Genomic DNA, 25,450 nt, shown 5'->3' on the forward strand with positions numbered 1-25,450 from the left:
TATCCATGCTAGTATATTTCCTGTAATCCCATGGGCTCTTAACTTGTTAAGCAGCCTCATGTGGCGTACCTTGTCAAAGGCCTTCTGAAAATCCAAGTAACAACACCCATCAATTTTCCTTTGTCTATCCTGCTTGTTATTTCTTCAAAGAATTCTAACAGATTTGTCAGGCAAGATTTTCCCTGAAGGAAACCATGTTGACTAGTCTAATTTTATCACATGCCTCCAAGTACCCAGAAACCACATCCATAACAATCAAATCCCAGTACTTCCCAACCACTGAAGTCAGATTAAGTGAATTGTAATTCTTTTCTTCTGCCCTTCTTGAAGAGTAGAGTGACATTGCAATTTTCCAGTCCTCCAGAACCACATCAGAATCAATTGATTCCTGAAAAAACATTCAGGACATTTACAGACAGGCGTGTAAAAAGGATCCAAAAGATCTTTGGGGACCCAAGTTACCCCAATCACAAACTGTTCCAGTTGCTACTATCTGAGAAATGGTACAGTGGCATTAAAGCCAGGATAGCTTCTTCCACCCGGCCATCAGACTGGTTAATTCATACTGACACAATTGTATTTCTAAGCGATACTGTTCTGTTGTAAATCTTACTGTACATAATATTTATTAAATATTACAATTTGCACATTGCACACTCAGACAGAGATGTAACGTAAATATTTCTACTCCTCATGTTTGTGAAGGATGTAAGAAATAAATTCAATTCAATAATGCCTCTAGAATTTCCTCAGCAGCCTTTTTCAGAACCCTGGAGTGTACACATCTGGTCCAGTTGATTGATCTACCTTCAGACCTAAGTTTTAGTCATTGCTGCTCTGCCGACATCCTTACTAGTGTTCTCTTCCAATCAATTCTGGCCAGCTCCTCTCTCATACCTCTGATTTTCCCTTTGCTCCACTGCAATACCGATACCACTGACTTTAGCTTTTCCTTCTCAAATTGCAGGGTGAATTCTATCATATTATGACCACTGGCTAAGGGTTCCTTTACCTGTAGCGCTCTAACCAATTCTGGTTCATGTGCAATCCACCCAATTCAGAATAGCAGATCCCTTAGTGGGTTCTACCACTAGCTGCTCTGAAAAGCCATCTCATAGGCATTCTACAAATTCCCCTCCTAATTTTCCCAGTGCACCTGCGTATTGAAATCCCTCATGACTAACGTAGCATTCCCTTTTTGATATTCATTTTCTATCTCTCGCTGTAATTTTAAAATCATATCTTTGCTATACTACTGTTTGGAAGTCTGTATATAACTCCCATCAGGGTCTTTTTCTCCTTGCAGTCTCTTAGCTCTACCCAGAACAATTCTACACCTTTCAATCCTAAGTCATCTCTTTTTAATGATTTGATTTCATTTTACCAACAGAGCCACCCAACTCCCTCTGCCTACCTGTCTGTCCTTTCAATACAATCTGTATCCTTGGATGCTAAGCTCCCAACTATAATCTTCTTTCAGCCATTACTCAATAATGCCCACATCATATATGCCAATCTCTAACTGTGCTACAAGCTCATCTATTTTATTTTGTGTACTGTGTGCATTCAGATACAACACCTTCAGTCCTGTGTTCATCACCTTTTTTGAATTTTTGCCCCCCTTTTACAATGCAGCTCATCCTGTTGTCTGCAATTTTGTCGTCACCAGACCGTCTCTTCTAGATGCCTTACAAAGTACTGCTTTTGTTTGTAAACCTACTACCCCACCCGCTGCCATATTAATTTAACCCCCCCCCCCAAACAGCTCTAGCAAACTTACCCACAAGAATACTGGTGCCCTTTGGGTTCATGTGTAGCCCAACCCTACTGTACAGCTATTTTCCCCAGAAGTGATCCCAAAGATACAAAAATCTGGATACCTGCCCCCTGAACCAATTCCTCAGCCACATATTCACCTGCCAAATTATCTTATTCTTATCCTCACAGGCAGCAGAGATTACTACCTTGGAGGTTGCACTTTTTAGTTTTCTACCTAGCTCCCTAAACTCTCTCAAGATCTTTACTGTCTCTAGTCATGATCATATTACTGCTTTAGGGTAATTTCTCAATGCAACTTCACACGTCACAAATTGATCTGACCATGGACTCATATCCAGCTACCTGCCTTTTCCTCACAACCCTTAATCCTCCTACTATGCAAAACTCTATGCAACCTTGTCTTAAATACATTTACTGAGACCAAGTCATTGGGTATATTTAAACCAGAAGTTGATAGGTTCTTGATTATTAGAGTTGGTTGAGAGGTATAAATCAACCATGATTAAATGGCAAAGCAGACCTGATGGGCCAATGGCCTACCTCTGTTCCTATGACATACCGTAAGCCAGAATGTTCAGTGCTATCAACGCTATTGTGATCTGTGGCTAGAGCATCACCACCAGTGGTGGGAACCATGGGAAGACAACCAAACATAAATCCTTCAGAGTTGAAGCAAACCTATCAATTTGCTTCTGTATCTTACAGCTACCAAGTCTTCTATTTTATATCTTGTCACCAAAGGATGTTCACGTGCAATTTCACAACTTACATGCTGGTTAATCAATCATTGCATCAGACCCATTCTGTCCTCTCACTGGCTTGTAACATTGATAGTAAATGGCACAGCCTCCAACCCTTCTCCAGCAAGTGGAACGCTATACCTCCTTCCTCGCTACCAGTCAGGACTCCAAACATTCCTCCCAGTTAAGGCAACACTTGACCTGTGAGTCTGTTGGGGTTATCTACCATATTCGGTGCAGCCTCCTGTACATCCACAAGACCCAATGCAGATTGGAAGACAGCTTTGCCGAGAATCACCAGAAAAAGCAGGATCTCCCAGTGGTCACCCATTTTAATTCATCTTCCCATACTAACATGCCAGTCAATGGCCTCTTCTACTGCTGTGATGAGGCAACGCTCAAGTTGGAAGGGCAACACCTTACATTCCACCTGGGTAGCCGCCAATCTGATGGCATGAACATTGATTTCTCGAACTTCTAGTAATGCCCCCCTTCTCTTCACCATCCCAGTTCCCTCTCTCATCTTATCTCCCTCTGTTGCTGACCCTCCCCTTCGTCATCCAGGGATTCCTTCACTATTGCTGGGTAAAAATCTGGGAAATCTCACCCCAAAAGCATTGAGGGTACACCCACACTGCAATACTTCATGAGGCAGCTTAGGGATGGATAATTGAATACAAAGAAGATGGTGAGTATAGATGCTGGCTGAACTGCTGATTTCCTCCAGTATTTTGTTCATTGCCCCAGATTTCAAAATCTGAAGTCTGTGTTTCCATGGGCAACAAACTGCTAGCTCAGTGGGATGACCATACCCTGTGAATGAATAAGTCACATAATTGCTGATTCAACTCAAGATTGAGTTGGGAGACTGAAATGTGACTTTTCCTTGTAATTCACACAGGCAGTAACAATACACTCAGGCAAAATATGAAATCTGATGCAGTCAAAGGCACAATGAAGCACATTATATAATATTTATTCAATATTTGATTCTGTAAATTTGGTTGTTTCATTTTAATAAAACCTTAAATTAATTGTCACTGATGTAACACAGTAAATAAAGATCGAAGTCATTCGGTGGTGACTGTTGGCCCATGCAGCCACTGCCTCCTCATTCATTCACCACTTCAAGCGATGCATTCAGACAGCAGATGGCTTACTGTGAAAACCCTTGGTCCTTGTGCCAATCCCGCCAATGCCCTTTCCAATCCCCAGTGCCTGCACTTATGGAACTGGTGGACTGTCTGCAGCTCAGTGTCTGACTGAGAGGCACAGCATTATATCAAGGTGAAATTAAGAATCAAGGAGGAGTTCATTCACATGAAGGTAGTCTTGGCATTTATATTTCTCCTCTCTTCATCTTCTTATTTTTCAATTCTCCATTATGACTCCCCTTTCACTCCTCTTCACCTGCCCAACACCTGTCTGGAGACCCTCCTCCTTCCCTTCCTCCCATAATTTACTCTGCTCTCATAATGGATTCCTTCTTTAGCCCTTTACCTTTTCCAACTATCACCTCTTAACTTCTCACTTCAACACCCCCCTTCCCTCTCCACCTTCTTATTCTGGCTTCCTTCCCCTTCCTTTCCAGTCTTGATGATGGGTCTGAGCCTGAAAGGTTGACCCTTTATTCTTTTCCATGACCTGCTAAGTCCCTCCACCATTTTGGGTGTTCTTGCATTCATATAGTCTCAGGGTGGCTCAGCCAATGAAGTACTCATTGAAGGTATTGTTTCAATGTAATAATCTGGGCAAAAGGTTTACACACAGTAAGATTCCACACATAGTAATAACCCAAATCTGATTCAATAATACCATCATGAGATAATTACTTACCATGGCATCCAGGATAATCCCCTACTCTTATAACAACGTCTTGAATCTTTCATGAATATACACCCTCATCTGAGCCACACCACCTCCAGATAATAAGCCCGCTCCGAATGGCTTAGCAGTATCTGTTGAGAATTTGTGCTTGTGTTTCCAAAGACTCAGTGAGTAGCAGAGTTCAACTTATGGTGTTGTGGAAAACTGAGGTAGGAAAAAGAGAACGCTAAGAAAACAAGTCCTGCAGGGGAGGATTGATTAAGCATGCCAGCAGAAGGTTTCCAACATTCCAAGGAGTTTTACATTTTGAGGAAGTATTACAAACTGCACTTGAACTTACTGGAGCAGTATCATACTGCAGGCTTTAGATCCTATGAAATAATTTCAAGTTCTATTTGGAAACTTTTCCAATCACTAATGGTAAAGGGGTCATAAATTCAGGGTACTCAGGAACAAGGAAGAAGTTCATGAACTTCTACTAAATTAGTAGATGTAAACAATTAGTTCCTGCATAGCAAAGTTTCTACTAAGCAGGAATTAACTCAATTAATTTAATAGACAATACTAGTAGGATTTTTCTAGCCAAGGAAACTATGGGAAATAGAGTCAAAGTGGTGGATGGAGTCACTGATTGCTTGAAGGACAGATTCCTCTTGCTATTTCTGTACTTGTCTCCACATGCAGACAACTGAGGCCATGGACTACATCCTGAGCAATGACCTGCCAGAATCAGGTTTGCTAGCTTGTAGTACGAAAGTTGAAAAAGTGTGTGTCTGTGTATGGGGATGAAGGCTGCTGGGGTTGCACTCAGAAGACATGCAGTTGCATGGTAATGGCACATGACTGGTCTTATTAGCAAAAGATTGGAGACAACAGCAAACACAAGGATCTCCAGACTCAGGTCCTGGTCAAGCGGTGACAGGCTTCATGTTGGATAATTGACCATGGGTTTCCACTGATGTTCAGCTGGGTCAGAGATGAGTCTCCGTTGATGCCAACAGTTCCACACTCGGGCTGTGCAGTGCAAAGCAGATGTGGACACCAAAAGCAGAGCTCAGTTCATCCACAGTTCTTCCTTTGGCCAAGGCTTTCACGTTAGCAATGTCCAAGTCGCTTAGTCCCAAACAATGACTAACACCTGAGGAATTACGCCCCGGTTATGAATTTGGGGAGACAAGGCATTGGGGAGGAGTACTGCAGTGAACAATCACAGGGGCTAACTAACAAACTGCAGCATGAGGTAGTGATCCACAAATGTCAACACATCACATTTACCTTCGATTCACCCACCAGTTCAGTGACACAAGGCAGGATTCGAAGCTTGAGTAATGCTCTCTTTTGGCTCGGGATAAATGCAGCATAGAAGTGTGGGGGCTGTGGTTCAGAAGCAGTGACCGTCTCTCAGTGCAGACAGGGCTTCAACAAAGTGATGACTGGGAACTTGGCAACAGGAGGGGCGGGGTGGGGGAGAGGGGAAGGTGAGACTAGCTTCCAGCAATCCATCTATTAACAAGGGTCTGGGAACAGCTCTGCCACCCTACTGCAGCTTCCTCATCTGTCGTCGTTCTTGCCTCTTCTGTTTCTTTTCGGATACATCTGAGTTTGTGGGAGGTTCCGCAGTAAACCAGGGTCCTAGGATATTCACCCACAGTAAGTAAAGAGCTCTTGCTGGTGCCTAAAAAAAAATGTGAGAGTCAATCTGGGAGTACAAGCTTAAATGAGTGGGAGCATAAGTTTCCTCAGGGTTATAACTGTTTTGTAGGGATTATGCAGAGGGGAAACAAAGGGAGTCAGACTGGGAATTTCAGCTTTGCTCTCCGTCACTCTGCAATTCCATACATCTTGTTGATATGAATGAACTGATGGATTATGGGTTCAAGAGCCCCTTTCAAACACCTTTATAACTATAACACCTTCATGGCTTTAAGCAGCTCTGTTTACCCTATATACCTTAGACTTCAGATACAACACCAAGTCATGCCATCTGCAGAAATTCTCTGATGGAGGACTTTGTCAAATGGTGCAAGCTGAATAATTTGTAGCTCAACATCAGTAAGATGGTGGTGTACTTTAGAAAGACTAAGCCTGTGTTGCTCCCTGCTGAAGGTGAGGACCTACAAGTACCTGGGGGTGCGCCTGTATGACAGACTTGAGTGGAGCACCAACACAGAAGCTTTATCACAAGAAGGGCCAGAGTTACCTTTGCTTCCCGAGGAGACTGAGATCCTTTGGAGTATGCAGGCCTCTCCTTCACATGTCTACCAGTCTGTTGTTACCAGTACAATCTTCTATGTGGTGGTGTGCTAAGGCAATGGCATCTACACAGGTTATGCCAACAGGCTCAATAAACTGATCAGAAAGGTTGGCTCTGTTATAGGAGTCAAACTGGATACACTGGAGGCTGTGGTAGAACAAAGGACCCTATGAAAAATCCTGGCAATTCTGAATAGCGTTACCCACCCTCTGATCGCCACTTTGGCTGTACAGAGGAATACTTTTAGTAATAGACTAAGACAACTGTGCTGCTCCAAAGAGAGCTACAAGGAGGTCATTCTTACTCTTGGCCATTTGGCTCAATAATGAGCCAACCTATAGCCAGGGATGCGATGAACCCCCCTCCCCTCCTGTTAGACTGTTGAGGTTATTTTTTAAATTCTTTCTTACTTCTTTTCTAATATTTGTATATCCATGCACTTGGACTGCTACTGTGACACTGTAATTTCCTTTGGCATCGATAAAGTATCTATTGCTCTGCCCAGTAGGGGCAAGGCAACAGGGCTGTAATTTAGAGAAGATAAAGTAGATAAATGTTGAACTAAAACCACCATGTTCAAAAGATGGTAATATTTATTTTCCAGTCAGCATCAACACTAGACCTGACTCTTCATCCAACACTGTACTCATTGTGGGGGATTCTCATTACAGTTCTGAGCACTGCTCAGACGGAGTTTAGAGTCCTACAGCACAGAAACAGGCCACATGGCCCATCCATGCATATGCTGTCCATCAAATATCCTTTGTGCCTTCACAATTCAAGTGCTTGTGTAGATACTGATTAAATGTTAACTGCTGAATTCTGTATTCCAGATTCCAATCACCCTCAGGGTTAATTAAAACTTCTTCTCTGGATTCCTTGTAAACCGTTTGCCCCTTACTCTAAGCCCATATCCTCTCATTTCAGGTATCTCCATGACAGGGAAAAAGTTTGTAACATCTTTGTCCCTTGTGATTGTATACACCTTTATTAGCTTCCTTGTCTGCTCCACGGAAAAGAAACTCAGCCTATCCATGTAACCAAAATGCTTCATCTGACTTAGCATCCTGATAAAGCTCTCCTCAAACCTCTCCGCAACAGCAAATGTACAAAATATTTCAACACCTGCCAAAGCAATGTTTTATGATATAGTACTGTGACCTTCCTGCTCTTCTATCCAATGGCCCAGCTAATGAAGGCATGTTTCCTATATACTTCCTCATCATCTTGTGCATTAGGGATTCTTAGACATACATTAAGATCTCTCTGAATCTCATTGTCCAGGGCCATATCATTCAATATGCATATCCTATACCAAACACAAGTTTGGCTACAAGAGCAGTCAGCCTTTATAATGCACAGGCAGTACAATTAAACTAAAATGTCTAGACTGGCAGTTTGTTCCTTCTTCATCTCCTGCACATAATGTTGTGCCCTTAACCCTGGTTCCTTCTTGAACCACACCCCATCACTATTCGGAAAAAATCAGTTGAAAACACAAGCATGCAGTAAATAGATCTTGACCTCGTTTTAAATCTTCAACAAACTTCTATAGCTGTACAGTAGAGAGTATCCTAATTGATTGCATCTTAGCCTGGGATGGTAAGAATCCCTGAGAATGGAAGTCTGCAAAAAGTGGTGGAATCAGCCCAGTCCATCATAAGCCAAGTCATCTTCAGCATTGAGCACATCTACAAGACACCACTGCCATAAGAAAGTAGCATCCATCATCATGGACCCCCACAGAGCTACGATGACGCTTAACAACGACTCCTTTGAGCTAATTGGTGGAAACAGAAATGCTTATTTTCTTCCTTTGATGTCACTCTTTCCTTTTCAGGATGGAGATCCTGAGCCAGAGTTACACTCAGACTTGGGTTCCCTGCAATGGTGTGACCTGCTCTTGTGAACTCACGACCAGCCACTTTTTGATATCCCAAGGATGCTGACTAGAAAACTAGCATGCCTTCAGGGTTCTGCGGCTTCACCGACTGAAATGTTGCAGGTGAAAATAGAACATCAGAAACAGTGGATCAGCTGTCCGGTGTTCTGTACACGCTGAATTGCGTGCGCTCTCTCTCGATAGTGGGGGAAGAGTTTGGTGCTGATTCTGGAGTTGGAGAACTTGGAATAAAAGTGACGCAGCAGACTTTATCATTCCAAATCAGCGAGTTGTTTTGTTTATGTCTCTCCTCTTGCTGTGTGAACGATTAGTTTTTGTGATATGTTCTGTCTTGGGGCTTTGATATTGCTTGCTTCGTGGGTGGAGCTGATGATTTTTGAAGTAAGTGGGGGGAGGGCTGTTGCTTTGCTGCTGCATGGGAGATGGAATGAGGGAGACTTTTTGGGGTTCTAACGTTTTTACTGTCACTCATTCTTTGGTGCACTTCAGTTTTCATGTACGTCTACGAAGAACAAGAATGTATACTGTATACATTTCTGATATGAAATGGAACTATTGAACTATTCAGGCTAAATTCTCTTCTTGCTACTACCATCAGGCAGGAGGTACCACCTTGGTCTCACATCACCAGGTTCAGAAACAGTTATTACCCCTCACGCTCCTGAACAAGCATAACTTCACTCACCTCACCTCTGAACTATTCCACAACCTATAAGCATTAGAGATTCAGCAGATACTGGAAATCTAGAGCTACACAAAAAGTGCTGGAAGAACTCAGCAGGTCAAGTAGCATCTATAAAAAAGATTAACAGCCGATGTTTTGCACTGAGGCCCTTCAGATTCACTTCCAAGGACACTACAACTCATGTTCTCAGTGTTAGTTATTTACTTATTTTTTATTTGCACATTTTATCTTCATCTGCATTTTGGTTGCTTGTCTCAGTCTTTGTTTAGAAGATCATAAAACATAGGAGCGGAATTAGGCCATTCAGCCCCTTTCTTCACAGCTGATCCACTTCCCCCCTCAACTTCAATCTCCTGCCTTCTCCCTGTATCCCTTCATTCCCCGACTAATCAAGAATGTATCAACCTCTGACTTAAATATACCCAATGACTTGGCCTCCACAGCTGCCTGTGGCAATGAATTGCACAGATTCACCACTCTCTGGCGAAAGTAGTTCATTCATTCTGTTTTAAAAGGACACCCCTCTATTCAGAGGCTGTGTTCTCTGGTCTTAGACTTCCTCTCTATATATGTGTAGTTTTCAGAAATTTTATTGTATTTTTTATATTCCTATATGCTTGCAAAAAAAAAACCATGGTAGTATATGGTGACATATACGTACATTGATAATGAATTTAGTTTGAACTTACTAGGAGCCATAAGTACCAGAAATACATAGACACACAGCTGAGGACTTGCAGAATAGCAGTAAGCAAAATAATGTCCTTCAAATGCCTGTAAGAGAAAGAATGGCAGGTTAGCACCCATCAAGGCAAGCTTTATGGAACTGCCAACAATTTTCATTGACAGAAACAGCATTTAAACACACATATTTAGTCCCTCAGTGTTGCTCCAATGAGATTGCAGCTTTCTTACCATACAGGCAGCATTGCTTCATTCCTTTTTGGCTATTAAACAAGCTTTAAAATTAACAATCAACTTTGCATCATCTGAGCTTTTGCCACTTTCCGTGTGCAGAATACTCATGTTAGATGTAAATGAAGTTAAGATAGGGCCATTATAAATTCAGTGGTCACTTTGTTAGATACCTCCTGTACCTAATAAAGTAGCCATAGTGTGTTTATGTTCATGGCCTGCTGCTGCTGTCACCCATCCACTTCAAGGTTCATTTAGACATGCTCTTCCACACACCACTGTTGTAACACGTGGTTATTTAAGTTAATTTCACCTTGAACAAGTCTGCCATTTTCCTCTGACCTCTCTGATTAAGAAGGTGTTTTCGCCCACAGAGCTGCGGCTCACTGGATGCATTTTTCATTTTTTACACCAGACTCTGTAAACTCTAGAGTCTTTGTGCATGAAAATCTCACGAGATCAGCAGTTTCTTACCACTCTGTCTGGCACCAATTATTCCAGTCAAAGTCACGCAGATCACATTTCTTTCCCTTTCAAATGTTTGGTGTGAACAACTGAACCTTTTGACCATGTCTGCTTGCTTTTATGCACTGAGTTGCTGCCACATGACTGGCTGATCAGCTAACTGTATTAAAGCGCAGATGGGCAGGTCCAAAGGTGTAAATGTGAATGAAATTCAGTTAGGCCCATCGTTAATTCTAGAGTAAGAGATTGGGTGAGATTACCAAATTCTCTGTTACATGCTCCTTCCTGTAAAAGTGGTCGTTAATGTTCTTAAAGAGCAAGTCAGATTCCACTCAATAACTCTTGAAAAGCTTGTGTGTTTGTGTGAAATGAAAATTGTTTTTCTCTCAACCTGGTCATTTGCATCATTTATTTAGATACAATGCAGAACAGGTCCTACTGGCCCTTCAATCCACACAGATCAGCAATCCCTCGATTTAATCATGGGACAATTTACAATGATTAATTAACCTACCAACCATACATTTTTGGACTGTTGGGTGAAACCCACATAGTCACAGGAATGGGGGGGAAGGGAAAGAGATTCTGACTCTGAATTTATGTGCTACCGATACTTGTTCATCCTACATTATGTACTTAACAATGAAAATTATTACACATTAATAAAATGAGAATATAATCTGTGCAGGGTAACAAAAGCAGCACAGCAGCATCAAGAGAATAACTGGTGTTGAACAACAAACAGCAGGGTTTTAGTCTGCACCTATGATGCTGTGTTTTGATTAAAAAGGTTACAGTACACTGTATTGGTATTTTACTTTTTCTTCAGATTTTACATCAGGTATAAAAACAATCAGCATCATAGACTTGTTTTGGTGTTAGATCTTCGTGATCTGCAGACACTAAAAATTTAATGCTGTGCCTTTTCAATTTCTGCAATTAGCTTAATGAATATTCACAATTACCCTCAATTTTCACTTTGTCATGCTAGATCTTTGCTTGTTTCAAGATCAGCATACTGTTAAGCGGCATATATTCCAAAAGATCATAAGACAGAAGCAGAATTAGCAGAATTGACAAATTTAGTCTACTCCACCATGGAGTAGATCATGGTTGATCATTTTTTCTCCTCAGCACCAGTCTCTGCAACCCTAGATGCTGTATCCAATCAAGAGCCTATCAATCTGCACCTTAAATACACCCAACGACTTGGCCTCCACAACGGCCTGTGGTAACAAATTCACCACCCTCTGGCTGACAAAATTACTCTGCATCTATATTTTAAATGGATGCCCCTCTATCCTGAGGCTGTGCCCTCTTGTCTTAGACTCCTCCACCATGGGAAACACCATTTCCACAACTACTCTGTCTTGGCCTTTCAACATTCAAAAGATTTGAGAATCCTGATTGAGAAGTTGAGGAACCTGGGCCTCTGTACCCCGCCCCCCCCACCCCCCCGCAATTGGATCCTCAACTTCCTAACTGAAAGACCACAATCTGTACAGATTGGTGATAATATATCCTCCTTGCTGACGATCAACACTATCGCACCTCAGGGGTGTGTGCTTAGCCCACTGTTCTACTCTCTATATACACATGGCTGTGTGGCTAGGCATTGCTCAGCTATGGTTATGTGGTTATATATCATCTATAAATTTGTTGATGATACAGCCATTGTTGGTAGAATCTCAGGGTGATGACAGGGCTTACAGGCGTAAGATACACCAACTAGTGGAGTGGTGCCACAGCAACAACCTGGCACTCAACGTCAGTAAGATGAAAGAGCTGATTGTGGACTTCAGGAAGGGTAAGATGAAGGAACACATACCAATCCTCATAGAGGGATCAGAAGTGGAGAGAGTGAGCAGCCACAAGTTCCTGGGTGTCAAGATCTCTGAGGATCTAACCTGGCCCCAACATATCGATGTAGTTATAAAGAAGGCAAGACAGCTGCTATACTTTAGTCGGAGTTTGAAGTGATTTGGCACGTCAACAAACACACTCAAAAACTTCTGTAGTTGTACTGCGGAGAGCATTCTGACACGCTGCATCACTGTCTGGTATGAAGGGGCTACTGCACAGGACCGAAAGAAGCTTCAGAAGGTTGTAAAACTAGTCAGCTCCATCTTGGGTACTAGCCTCCCAGGACATCTTTAGGCAGTGGTGTCTCAAAAAGGCAGTGTCCATTATTAAGGCCCTCCTGCACCCAGGGCATGTCTTTTTCTCACTGTTACCATCAGGTAGGAGGTACAAAAGCCTGAATGCATAAACTTAGTGATTCAGGAACAGTTTCTTCCTCTCTGCCATCCGATTCCTAAATGGACATTGAATCTTTGGACACTACCTCACCTTTCTTTTTAAGAATATACAGAATTTCTGTTTTTGCACGTTTAAAAAAATTATTCAATATATTTGATTTACTTGCTTATTTATTATTATTTTTATTTTATTCATTATTATTATTTTTCTCTCTGCTAGATTATGTATTGCATTGAACTGCTGCGGCTAAATTAACAAATTTCATGTCACATGCCGGTGATAATAAACCTGCTCCTGATTCAATGAGAACCCCCTCATCCTTCTAAATTTCAGCAAGTACAGACCCAAAGCTAACAAATGATAATCCTTTCATTCCCAGAATCATCCTGTGAACTGCCTCTGGACCTACTCGAATGCCAGCACTTCTTTTGAGGAGCCCAAAACTGTTCACAACACTCATATTGCACCCTCATGAGTGCCTTATAAAGCCTCAGCATCACATCCCTGCTCTTGTATTCTGGATAGCTTGAAATGACTACTAACATTGCAATCTCACCATTGCACCATTGATTCAACCTGCAAGTTAACCTTTAGGGTGTCCACAAGGACTCCCAAGTCCCTTTGCATCTCAGATTTTTGGATCTTTTCCCCCATTTAGAAAATAGTCTGCACATTTATTTTTACTACCTAGGTGCATGACTATGCATTTTCCAACATTGCATTTCATTTGCCACTCTCTTACCCATTCTCCTAATCTGTCCCAAGTCCTTCTTCAGCCTACCTGTTTCCTCATTTATATATAGTGTAAAAAGAAGTGGACCCAACACTGACACCTACAGAACCCCACTAGTCACTGGCAGCCAACCAGACAAAGATCCTTTGATTCCCACTCACTGCCTCCTACCAATCAGCCAATGCCCTAACCATGCCAGTAACTTTCCTGGGCTCCTAACTTGATAAGCAGCCTCATGTGTTGTACCTCGTCAAAGGCCTGAACATGCAAATATACAACATTCACTGCATTCCCTTTATCTGTCCTACTTGTAATTTTCTCAAATAATTCAAACAGGTTCGCCAGGCAAGATTTGCCCCTTAAGGAAACCATGCTGACTTTGTCCTGTGTCAGCAAGTACTCCATAACCTCATCGCTCCAACATGGACGAATCTATTCTTTCTATCCACGATCAATATCTTAATCTTTTTTGCTTTATAGTGTTTTTTCTGTTTTTTTCATTAGTTTCTGTTCATTACATTCATGAGGTTACTTCTCAGACTGTCTGTGGTGCAGAGACCTGTTTGTCGCCTGAGCTTTCCAGCATTTTGTGGAATTTTCCATTTTTGATGTCATGTCAGCGATAAATAAAAATGAATTATGAAATTTTGGATAAGGGGTACTCAACCTGTACTGAGGTTTGAATTCCTACAAGGAGTTTGTACATTCTCCCCATGACCATGTGGGTTTCCTTCCATATTCAAAAAGACATATGGTTAGGGTCAGTAAGCTTAGGCATGTTACGTTGCCACTGCAAACACCCGTGGGCTGCTCAACACAATACTTGCTGATTTGAATAGACAAACTGCTGTATTTCACTGTATATTTAGATATTCGAGTGACAAAACCAATGTTTTTCTTTATTTTTCAAACAATTACACTGTTTCTCCTTTGGCTAATTGACTAAAATACAACATTCAAATACTTGAACAAGCAGCACTGTGGACACTCACTCTGCCATACCCTGCTCCATGTTCAGGTCAATGCCGCCATCGAGAAGCGTGTTGTCACTAGAGAACACGGGCTGGGCCATCCCTTGCATCCAACGGTAGCTGAAGCTGTAGACAACCACGGCGAAGGCCAGCAATCCCTGCCGCAGAAAGAAAGCAGTTTACTGAAGGAATCAGATTCAATTTTATTATTTACTGACATACTGTTGTTGTTTAGTTACAGGAAGTGCAATACATAATATATGCTATGTAAGGGGGTTTCTTGGTGTAAAGGGGTTTCTTTTTTCTATGTTAATAAAGATATTTTAATCAAAATGGCTTCTTTGTTTTGTTAAAAGTAGGAATGCTTCTTTGTTATGGTAACTAGAGAGAGTGCTTTCTTTGGGTTAAAATTACTGATAACGAGAATCGTATTCATTTGTTAACCATTTGGGATAGATGTTATTCGCTCTTCTGGGTCTGTAAGCTATTGTTGGTGGGCTTTTGGGGAGTCAGCGGGAGTGGGTGAGAGAGAGAGGACGCGATGCTGTAAGCTGGGCGATGGAACGGACCCCGAGCAGGGGTCCGAGGCCAGGGTTTACCACAAGGAGAGGAGACGAAGACAGACGTGCCAGGGGTGCTTGGTTGATCACTTCCAGTGGTCCTGAGCTACAAGTCGAGGAGGTCGGAGGGGATCGAATGGTGGCCAGAAGACTTCGTTAATTGAGCTCCAACATTTGTGCACAAAGTGATTTGAACTTTGATAAGTTTGGCGCCTTATACTTTTCCTTTTATATTGTATCTCTATTAAGTACATTGTTCCAGTAAGATCTATAAAGTGAACCCATTTAATTGTATAAGGTGTACTGTCTGTTTTTTGGCGTGTTGGGGACATCACACAGCACCTACACAAGCTGATTACCCAGTTTGGCAGGGCCTAAGGCTGCTCCCTCAAGATGGAAGCGAGCTGAGCGAGCCTGAGACTACAGCTATAAAATGTAATAAGAAATATATACAGTGGATTCTGGGTAATTGGGCCATCTGTCAATCAGCACAGCCACTTATTTGAGATGAAAAACTAATGTCTCTATGCCAGTTAATTGGGATGGGAGACCTGCCGAAGTTTCTAACTAGCTACCAGTCATGTGAACTTGTGCAGTCATTAGACACTACACCAGAATTAGAGTGAACAGTTTCTAATTAGCATCAGTTGCATGTGCCTGTGTAATATTATCTTATTTTAGTTGACGGGCACCGATTCAAAATGCAGCAATCTTCGATAATTTTGCTCTTTTTGACTTAAAATGATTCAAACACTTGCCAATACATCAGAAAAAGATATGATTCTAGCTGGAAAAGATGACACTAATGGACCAAATTAAAAACCATCTACCTAACACTATTTATTTATTGTTGGAATACAACACTACTTCACACAGAAAGGCAATGAAGGCAGTCTATTATCTGTACTCAATGGCTGCACTGATTTTGTTCATTTACAGTCAATCAAAAGATCACGGCAGGCTAAACTGGGCGAACATCTATTAGAAACTAATAGTTTTATAGTACTGTAGTAGTATGGGTAGCATTCTAATTTGTTCTATATTTCATTTAAATACATAATTTGTTAATCAGTTAAATGACAGTTTGTCTTTGTTTTAACTATTTCCATGAAACTCCAGCTAATTAGGGCAGCTACTTAACTGTGCCAAAACATACTGGCCCTGATATTGTACAATCAATTGGAATCCACTGTATATAAAATACAAACAAGTGGTACAAAATGAGAGCAAACAAGTGAGGAGATGTTCATGGAGTCAATGTCCATTCAGAAATCTGTTGGTGGAGGGGAAGAAGCCATTTTGAAAATGTTGAATATGTCTTCATGCTCCTGTACCTCCCCTCTGATGGCAGCAATGAGAAGAGGGCATGTCCTGGGAGGTGACGGTCCTTAATGACAGATGCCACCTTTTTGAGGCATCAACTTTTGAAGATGTCCTCGATGATGGAGAGGCCATTACCCATGATAGAGCTGGCTGAGTTTACAAACCTCTGTAGCATTTTCTGATGCTGTGCACTGGCCCCTCCATATTAGATGGTGGGATGGTGCAGACATGTTCAGGACTAGGTCAATCTCAGCAATCAATATTCATAAAACAGCGAAGAGCATCGTTGTGCTGCAACTTCCATGGATTGTGTATTTTGAGTGGGTTTTGAAGAGAGCTGCGAGTCGTGTATGGCATTCTCTCTCACTGTAGCCCTACCTTCCCAACAAGGTGACGTACTATGACTGTTCTTGGATGCTAACTATCCAAAGGGTCAATTTTCGTCTGCAATCCAGTCAGTTTATGTCAACAGGGCACAAGGTCCTCATGGTCCTTCCACACATTTATTTATTTGTACAATTTACAATCTACAAGAAAGATGCCAGTAAGCTTGAAAAACTCCAGAGAAAATTTACAAGGATGCTGCTAGGAGATGAGAACCTGAGTTATTGGGCAAGGTGAATAGGTTTGGACTTTATTCTATAGAGTTTAGGAGAATGAGAGGAGATTTGATAGAGGTACACAAGAGTATGAGGGCTATAAATGGGGTAAATACAAGCAGGCACCTTCCACTGAGGTTGGATGAGACTAGAACAATGGAGGTTAAGGCCGAAAGGTCAACTGTTTAAGGGGAACATTAGGGGAAACTTCTTCACTCGGGATGGTGAGAGAACGTAACAAGCTGTCAGCAGAAGTGATGGATGTGGGTTTGATTTCAACACTTAAGAGAAATTGGATGAGTACGTGGATGAGAGGGGTATGGAGGGCTATAGTCCAGGTGCAGGTCAATTGAAATAAGGCAGAATAATAGTTCATCACAGATTAGATAGGCCAAAGGGCATTCAATTGGAAGTTTGGTACTGTGTAGTTCAAGCCTTCCATCCCAAATAAAAAGACCAGTCTCAAAGGTCACTCGCAAATCTCTAACATCAAGCCAGAATCGGAAAACCACAACCATCTTGGACTGTTCAAAATCATCTTTCAGGAGATTTACAGTGTTCAAGGTTGAAAGTAAATTTATTATCAAAGTATGTATATGTTACCACATAATACCTTGATATTCATTTTTTGCAGCCATTTACAAGAAAAAATACTATTGAATTTTACAAAAAGCTATACATAAACAAAGACTCACAAACAACCTATAAGCAAAATAAACTGTGCAAACAAAAATAACACTGAAAACGCAAGCTGCAGAGAGTCCTTGTACGCGAGACATTAGGCTGTAGAATGAAGTTATTCACACTGGTTCAGGGACCTGGTGGTTGTAGTGTAGTAACTGTACCTGAACATGGTGATGTAGGTCCCAAGACTTCTGTACCTTTTACCTGATGGTAGCAGCAAAGAGGGCATTGTGGCGACCCACTTTCTGGCCCTGGCCCTTGAAGGGTGGGCGACAACAGTGGGCTTTTCTGCCCCACCACTGGTGGTAGAAACACCACTGTTCACTGCCCTCCTCACTCCTGCCTCAGTGTTGTGTGCACCCCCCTGCTGGGCCTGCGCAGGCGAACCAGCTCACAAACAGCCAGTGCACAGGGGGTGAATTTGGTAATGCACCTCTGACGTCATTTCCGCCCGGAGAGGGCGGGCGCTAGGGATTAAATGCCAGCGCCGCGAAGTTTGAATAAACTAGTCTCCAAACGACATACTGACTGCGTGTTGTTATTTCAGCGCTGTGTGTAGCACATCGCTACATTGGTGACCCCAACGGTCCAAACAGGATTTGGACCAAAGATGACCGACTCTTCATCTGTTCACGCAGTTTCGCTAAAACGGCCGACTTTCTGGATGCTGCGACTGCGTGTGTGGTTTAGCCAAGCAGAAGCCCAGTTCCAGGTTCGGCAGATATCCTCTGATTCCACGCGTTACTACCACGTGGTGAGAGCCCTTGACCAGGAGACGGCCGCCCAGGTTGCGGATTTCATACAGTCACCCCCGGAAGAAGGCAAATATGAAGCATTCAAAGCGCTGCTCATTGAGATCTTTGGCCTCTCATGCTGTGAGCGAGGTGCCCGCCTGCTTCACCTGGATGGTTTGGGAGACAGACTACCTTCAGCATTGATGAACGAGATGCTGTCCCTGGCCGACGGACACAAGCCCTGCCTCATGTTCAAGCAAGCGTTCCTAGAGCGACTGCCCGAGGACATACATCTGCTGCTGGCCGACGTAGATTTCGGCGACTCCCGGAAGGTGGCGGCCCGGGCAGACATGCTGTGGAAAGCCAAGAGGGAGAGCCAAGTCCGTCGGTCAGATTACCAGGCCACGCGCCCAAAAGCAGACCAGACAAGGCCCGGCAGGGGGACACACACAACACAGAGGCCACTGAACAGTGGTGTTTCTACCACCAGCGATGGGGCACAAAAGCCCGCTGTTGTCGCCTGCCCTGCAAAGGCCAGGGCCAGCTGCTGTTAATGACTACGGCGGCTGGCCACCAGGACAGCCTCTTGTACGTCTGGGACAAACAGTCGGGACGCCGCTTCTTGGTCGACACTGGAGCAGAGATCAGCATCTTGCCCCAGACGGGGCACAGTCGTTATTTCAGCGCTGTGTGTAGCACATCACTACAGCATAACCTGGCTGGTGGCTGGGGGGGGGGGGGAGGGGAGGAAGGTCTTTTATGATGGATGCTGCTTTCTCGTAGTGGGAGTGCTCCAGAGAAATGTACTCAATGGTGGAGCAGCCTTAGCTTGTGATAGACTGGACTAAATCCACCTTTTGCATTCATGGCTCGGTTATTTCCATACCAGCTGGTGAAATCTGATGGGGGAGGGGGAGAAGCCATTTTTAAATCATTGAGTGCAGGTCTTCAGGTTTCTGTAACATCCCCCTGCTTGTAGCAATGAGAAGAGGCCCTGTCCTGGATGTTTAGGGTTCATAATGATGGATACTGACTTCTTGTGTTGCCGCCTCCTGAAGACAACCTCAATGGTGGGGAGGGTTGTGCCCGAGATGGAACTGACTAAGTCTACAATCCTCTTCAAATCCTGTACATTGCAGCCACTATGCCAAGCTGTGAGTAATCCACAAACCCACAAACACTACCTCAATCCCTTCCTTGCACTATTTATTTTCATGATTTAGAATAATTTTATTTCTTTGCACAGTACTGTTGCCACAAAACAACAAATTTTATGTCATAAGTCAGTGATAATAAATCTGATTCTGGAGCAGAGGTCAGACTGGGTTGTTGGGAGTTATGAGGTATAACTCTACTTGCTGCACCACTGTGTAGTTCACTATCCAGTATTCATTACCTGCTTGAACTCAAGATGGTCGCTCTTGCAAGCAAATAGCCTAACATTATTTTTGTAACCGTCAAGAGTCACCTAGTTAAGGCAACAAAAAGAATCACCATCTGTGGTACCAAAGTGTTCAGTGCTGGAGATACGTTCAAAGTACATTTTTTAATTAAAGTATGTATGCAGTTTACAACCCTGGAATTCATCTTCCCCACAAAAAAGATCAAGCAAAAGCACAGAATCTAAAAACACAAAATCAAAAGGCACATGATACTCATGGAAACATTTATCTTCAGGTAACTGCCCTCTACCACTTGGCTACAAAGCCACTAAATACAAGAAGATTTGAGGCTTCTGTCAGATTGCATAAACGAAAACTAAATTGAATTGAAAACCATCAGTTTCAACACTGATAATAGGAACTGTGAAGACCAAACAGACTTACCCAGGTCCAGAATGTGACTGAGCTATAGAAAAGGAAAAGCTTCACTGCTCCATAAATAGCCTGTGGCAAAGAGAATGAGGAGGTTAAGAAGAGGGCAACAAACCAGATAGAACAGCAAACCCTTGTTCATTTTTCTAGGGTACACGGAAGAGGGTTCAAAGGAGGTTCACAAAAATAATTTTAGGATTGAAAAACATCTTATGAGGAGCATTAAGGCTTTGGGCTTTTACTCACTGGAATTCAGAAGAGGGGGAATTTCATTGAAACCTATTGAATGTTGAAAGGCATCGATCGAGTGGCTGTTCGATGAGTGAGTGAAGATGTTCCCTATGCTGGGGGAGTCGAAGACCAGAGGGCACAATCTCAGAATAGAGGGGAATCCATTTAGAACAGAGTTTCTTTAGAATTCCCAGAAGGTGGGAATTCTTTTCTACAGGTGGCCGTGAAGGCCAAGTCATCGGGCACATTTCAGGCAGAGGCTGAGAGATACTTGATTAGTCAGGGCATAAAGGGATACAGGGAAAGGCAGGAGATTGGTGCCGAGAGGGAAACGGATCAGCACACTCAATGGCCCACATGACCTGCTCCTATATCTTAAAGTCTTTTTAAAAATTTATTTATTGAGATACAGCACAGAAGAGGCCCTTCCAGCTGTGCCACCCAGCAATCCCCCGATTTAATCCTAGCCTGATCACAGAACAACTTACAATGACCAATTAACCAAACAACTAATAGGTCTTTGGATTGTGGGAGGAAACCTGGGCACCTGGAGGAAACCCACACAGTCATGGGGAGAACGTACAAGCTCCTTGTAGGTAGCGGTGGGAATTGAACCCAAGTCACCTGTACTGTAAAGTGTTATGCTAACCATTATGTCTGCACGCCACATCAATGGTCTTAATATCTCTTATAGTAGGAAGAAAATGTTAATCACAGGGCTGGAATAAATTCATAGATAAAGCACACCTTACTGGTGTAGTCCACTGTATTACTTATACTTGATTGAAAATCATGTTTTAACAGGCAAGAATGAAGCTGAATAGGAACAGAGAGACATTCAGTCAGATATCCAGTAAAAGCTGAGAGGATCAGGCTTGCAAGGAAACGAAGGTTAACATAGATCAAGTTAGAGATTAAGCCAAGATGATAAAGCAGGCATCATTTGCCAGAAGGGGCAAGAGAAACGGGCTCTGTGGCAGCTTGACACTATTAATGCTCGGTGCTCAATGGAGTTCTGAGTTCAATTACAATATCATCTGTAAAGAGTCTGTACGTTCTTCCCATGGAATGCATTGCTTTCCTCTGGGTGCTCTGGTTTCCTCCCACAGTCCAAAGGCATACCAGTTAGAAGGTGAATTGGTCATTTTAAAATGGCCCTGATTAAGTTAGGGTTAAATCAGGGATTACTGGGTGATTGCTTGGAAGACCTATTCCACAATGTATTGCAGTCAATCAATTAATAGTATTGCAGTAAATAAAGCTGGAGAGGAAGATGGATATAAAGCAGACAATAAAGTTGTAACCTCAGCCTACTCCATCATGGGCATTGTCCACATCAAAGGGGTATAGTAACTTATAGTTCTTTTTATTATGTACTGCAACACACTGCTGTCATAACACAACCAATTTCACGAATTGTACCTTTGCAAGAAAATGTTTGTAAATCCTTTGCAATTATCTGGTTGGCTGTGTTATCATAAAATGTGGTCTGATCTCATCTAATTCACAATAATAGACAAACACAATCTACCTAAACTAACAACTGTACTACTACTCATCAATACCGAAAACACCATTTACAATCAGTCTAGGTTCAAAAAAGTATGTGAACCTCTGGGGTAATGCCTTCTACAAAAACTATTTGGAGTCAGGCATTCCATTCAAGGGGATGAGATTGGAGAAGTGTGTTGTAGAGTTGCCCTGCCCTATAAAAAAAGACACACAAAGTCAGGTTACTGACAGAGCCTGCTCTTCTTAAGAAAGATCTGCTTATGTGCACCATGCTTTGATCAAAACAACTTTCAGAGGACCTTAGAATAAGAACTGTAGAGATTCATGAAGCTAGAAAAGGCTACAAAAGCATTTCTAAAGACATGAGTGTTCATCAGTCCACACCAAGAGAAATTGTCTACAATTGGAGGAAATTCAGTCCTGTTGGTACCCTCCATAGGACTAGATGTCCTGCAAAGATCACAGCAAGAGCGCAGCGTGCAATGTTGAAGGAAGTGAAAAAGAATGCAAGGATAACAGCAAAAGACCTACAGAAATCTCTGGAACTTGCTAAAGTTTCTGTTCATGTGCCCACTACAAGAAAAACACTGATCAAGAATGGTGTTCATAGAAGGACACCACTGCTCTCCAAACATGTCTCATGTTTGCAAAAGACCACCTGGATATTCTACAATAATTCTGGCACAACGTCCTGTCGACAAATGAGACAAAGCTTGAGCTTTTTGGCATAAATGTACACTGTTATGCTTGAAGGCAAAAGGGCACTGAAACCAACACCAAAAACCTCATCCCAACTGTGAAGCATGGTGGAAGGAGGATCATGGTTTGGGGCCGCTTTGCTGCCTCAGATCTTGGACAGCTTGCAAGCATTGAGGGAACCATGAATTCAAAATTGTACCAAGGCATTTTTACAGGAGAAAGTCAGGGTAGCCAATGTATGATGCAACATAACAATGACCCGAAACATGAGAGTAAATCAACAACAGAATGGTTTAAAAAGGAGAAAATTCCTGTTTTGGAATGACTGAGTCAGAGTCCAGACCTTAATCCAATTGAAAAGCTGTGGCATGACCTGAAGAGGGCTATTCATGTAAGGTTATCCCAGAAATATTGATGAACTGAAACAGTTTTGTATGGAGGAATTGTCTAAAACTCCTCCTCGCTGTTGTGCAAGTTTGATCAGCTGCTACAGGAAACATTTGGTGGAGGTCATTGCTGCTAAAGGAGATTCTACTAGTACTAAATACAAGGGTTCACATACATTTTCCAACCTGGACTGTGAATAATTAAACAATGTGTTCAATAAAGACATGCAAAGTACTACTGTTTGTATGTCATTAATTTAGGCAGAATGTGGTTGTTTATTATTGTGACTGAGATGAAGATCAGACCACATTTTGAATAATTAATGCAGAAAACCAGGTTGACAAACTTTATCTTGCGATTGAGAGCTGGTGATATTAAACCTGATTTTGAAACGGAAAAGGGAAATGGTTATGCTAAAAAATTCAATACAGAGCAGTTATGGTTAGGAGCTAGTTAAGTCAACAAAAATAGTTGAATGGTGTTTTATAAAGATTAGAGCAAAACAGCATAGATAAAGGCCCTTCATCCACCGAGTCTATGCCAATTACCCTAGCAACCTTTGTCTTTGGAATATAGCGAGAACTGAAGTATGCAAAAGAAACCCCAAGATCTTCCCCTCCCAAAAACCTTCAACTTACATTAGCTCCCAGAATAATCCTCAGGTAAAACTTCAACGTCTGCTTGTTCTCTTCAAAGATCTGCTTCTTGCCTTTTGTTCCAACCTTGCCGGTTTTCGGCTGCACAAGCCAGAAATTATTTAATCAGAATCAGTGAGGCAAAGTATAAAGTTATATTTTATCCGTCCTGAGATATTCCAAAAACACACATGGGACATTATCAACGAAGGCAAAGTCCTTCAATTTGATTATCTACATAGATTTTCCCCTCCCAATCCGTTCTTGCACCTTGCTCCAACCCACCCTGCACTCTGGCTCACGGAGGCCCCAAGCCCTGGCACCAGTCTCCCGATGCTCCGCACTCACCGCCATGGCTGCCGGCCCTCACACAATACCGGTGACCGAACTGCCCACCGAGGCCGTTGAACGGCTAGTCAGCGCTCCATCGTATTTCCGGCGCACAGTGTTTTCGTCATCTGCATCGACGTCGAATGTTCGGGCAGCGCTCTGGCGTTATGTCAGACAGGTGAGACCCGACCATGTTTTCGGACCGCCCTCCTCACCTGCTTCTTTGGCAGTATCTGCGGGTCAAGCAGCTCGGCTTGCTCCACAGCTTCCGCTGGATGATGCCTGTACCTAAATCCTTTCATGTGCATACCCGCCCTTGACATATAATATAAGAATTCTTAGTGGGCTATTCGGCTCTTCGAACCTGCTTCACTATTCAGTAAGATTATGACCGATCCAGCTTTAACCTCGGAACACTCATGTCACTTCCCTTACCGTTGATCTCCTTGTAGTTCGAACATGTGTCAATCACTGCCTTCAAGATCCTTGAAAATGCTGATGAGCGGATGGATCTTGTGGTTCAAATTATTATTATTAATAATAGTACTTTGTTGATCTCGAGTGGCAAATTCCTTCGTTACAGCAGCAACGTTTACAACTCACTTAGCAGTGTGCAGACTTAACTAATAATAAAGTACAGACGGATAATATACACAATAATAATTTACCAATGAGCAATAATTTGCAATGATGTGCAATGGTAATGTATGAAATAATAAAACAGACTATTGTACTATGATGTGTTCTCCTGTTGCACAGAGATGAACTGTTGTTATGCTTATTGCATTTGGTAGGAAAAATTTTCTGTAACGATTCTTGTGACAGGAGCTGAATGACTCTGAAAGGGTGCTCCCCTGCTTATTCAAAAAAATAAAAAACACAAAATGCTGGCAGAACTCAGCAGGCCAGACAGCATCTATGGGAGGAGGTAGTGACGACATTTCGGGGAGAATCCGCTGCTTATTCAGTAGGTCATGGAGAGGATGTGCCTGATTGTCCTCATGGATAACAGCTTGTTTAGTGACCTCCTCTCCATCAGTAATTCAAAAGGATCTGGTTGTAACCAAGGACAATCCAGCCTTTTTATTTAGATTGTATAGTCTTTTTAAACCACCAGCACCAATGCAGCTCCCCAACAAAAAGCAGCAAATAAGAGTGCACTTGCTACAACAGACTGGTAAAAGATCTCCAACATCCTGCTGCACAAATTGCAGGATCTCAGCTTCCTTAGAAATTAGATAGTTCTGTGAAAGAGGCTCCAGTGGTTAGAGTGGTAAGGAAGATTTACAGAATGTTTGCCTTCATTAATCAAGGGACTGAGTTCAAGAGTTAAGTTGCAGTTTTATAGAAATCTAGTTAGATTCCACCCACTCCAAACAATCTCTCTTCTCCCCTTTTTTCATCAGGCAGA

At 42.4% G+C, this 25,450-nt stretch overlaps 1 protein-coding gene across 1 annotated transcript; it reads right to left on the reverse strand.

Annotated features, from left to right (window-relative positions):
• Positions 1–3,474: 3,474 nt before the first annotated feature.
• Positions 3,475–24,164, reverse strand: tmem208 (transmembrane protein 208). Its single transcript, XM_059992545.1, has 6 exons — positions 24,058–24,164; positions 23,713–23,811; positions 20,258–20,317; positions 14,553–14,689; positions 9,878–9,962; positions 3,475–6,021 (listed from the first exon to the last, which is right to left on the reverse strand). The coding sequence occupies exons 1-6, from the start codon at positions 24,061–24,063 to the stop codon at positions 5,884–5,886; spliced, it is 525 nt and encodes a 174-aa protein (XP_059848528.1). The 5' UTR covers positions 24,064–24,164; the 3' UTR covers positions 3,475–5,883.
• Between the last annotated feature and the right edge of the window lie 1,286 nt (positions 24,165–25,450).

Source organism: Hypanus sabinus, chromosome 17, assembly GCF_030144855.1.
Source record: "Hypanus sabinus isolate sHypSab1 chromosome 17, sHypSab1.hap1, whole genome shotgun sequence".
Classification (NCBI taxonomy): Eukaryota; Metazoa; Chordata; class Chondrichthyes; order Myliobatiformes; family Dasyatidae; genus Hypanus; species Hypanus sabinus.

Coding starts and splice junctions, on each gene's coding strand:
- tmem208 (XM_059992545.1), bottom strand. Junction 14,690..20,257: donor CAGTCACATTCTGGACCTGG/GTAAGTCTGTTT, acceptor TTTCTGCGGCAG/GGATTGCTGGCCTTCGCCGT. Junction 6,022..9,877: donor TCTGGTACTTATGGCTCCTA/GTAAGTTCAAAC, acceptor ATTTTTTTTTAG/GCACCAGCAAGAGCTCTTTA.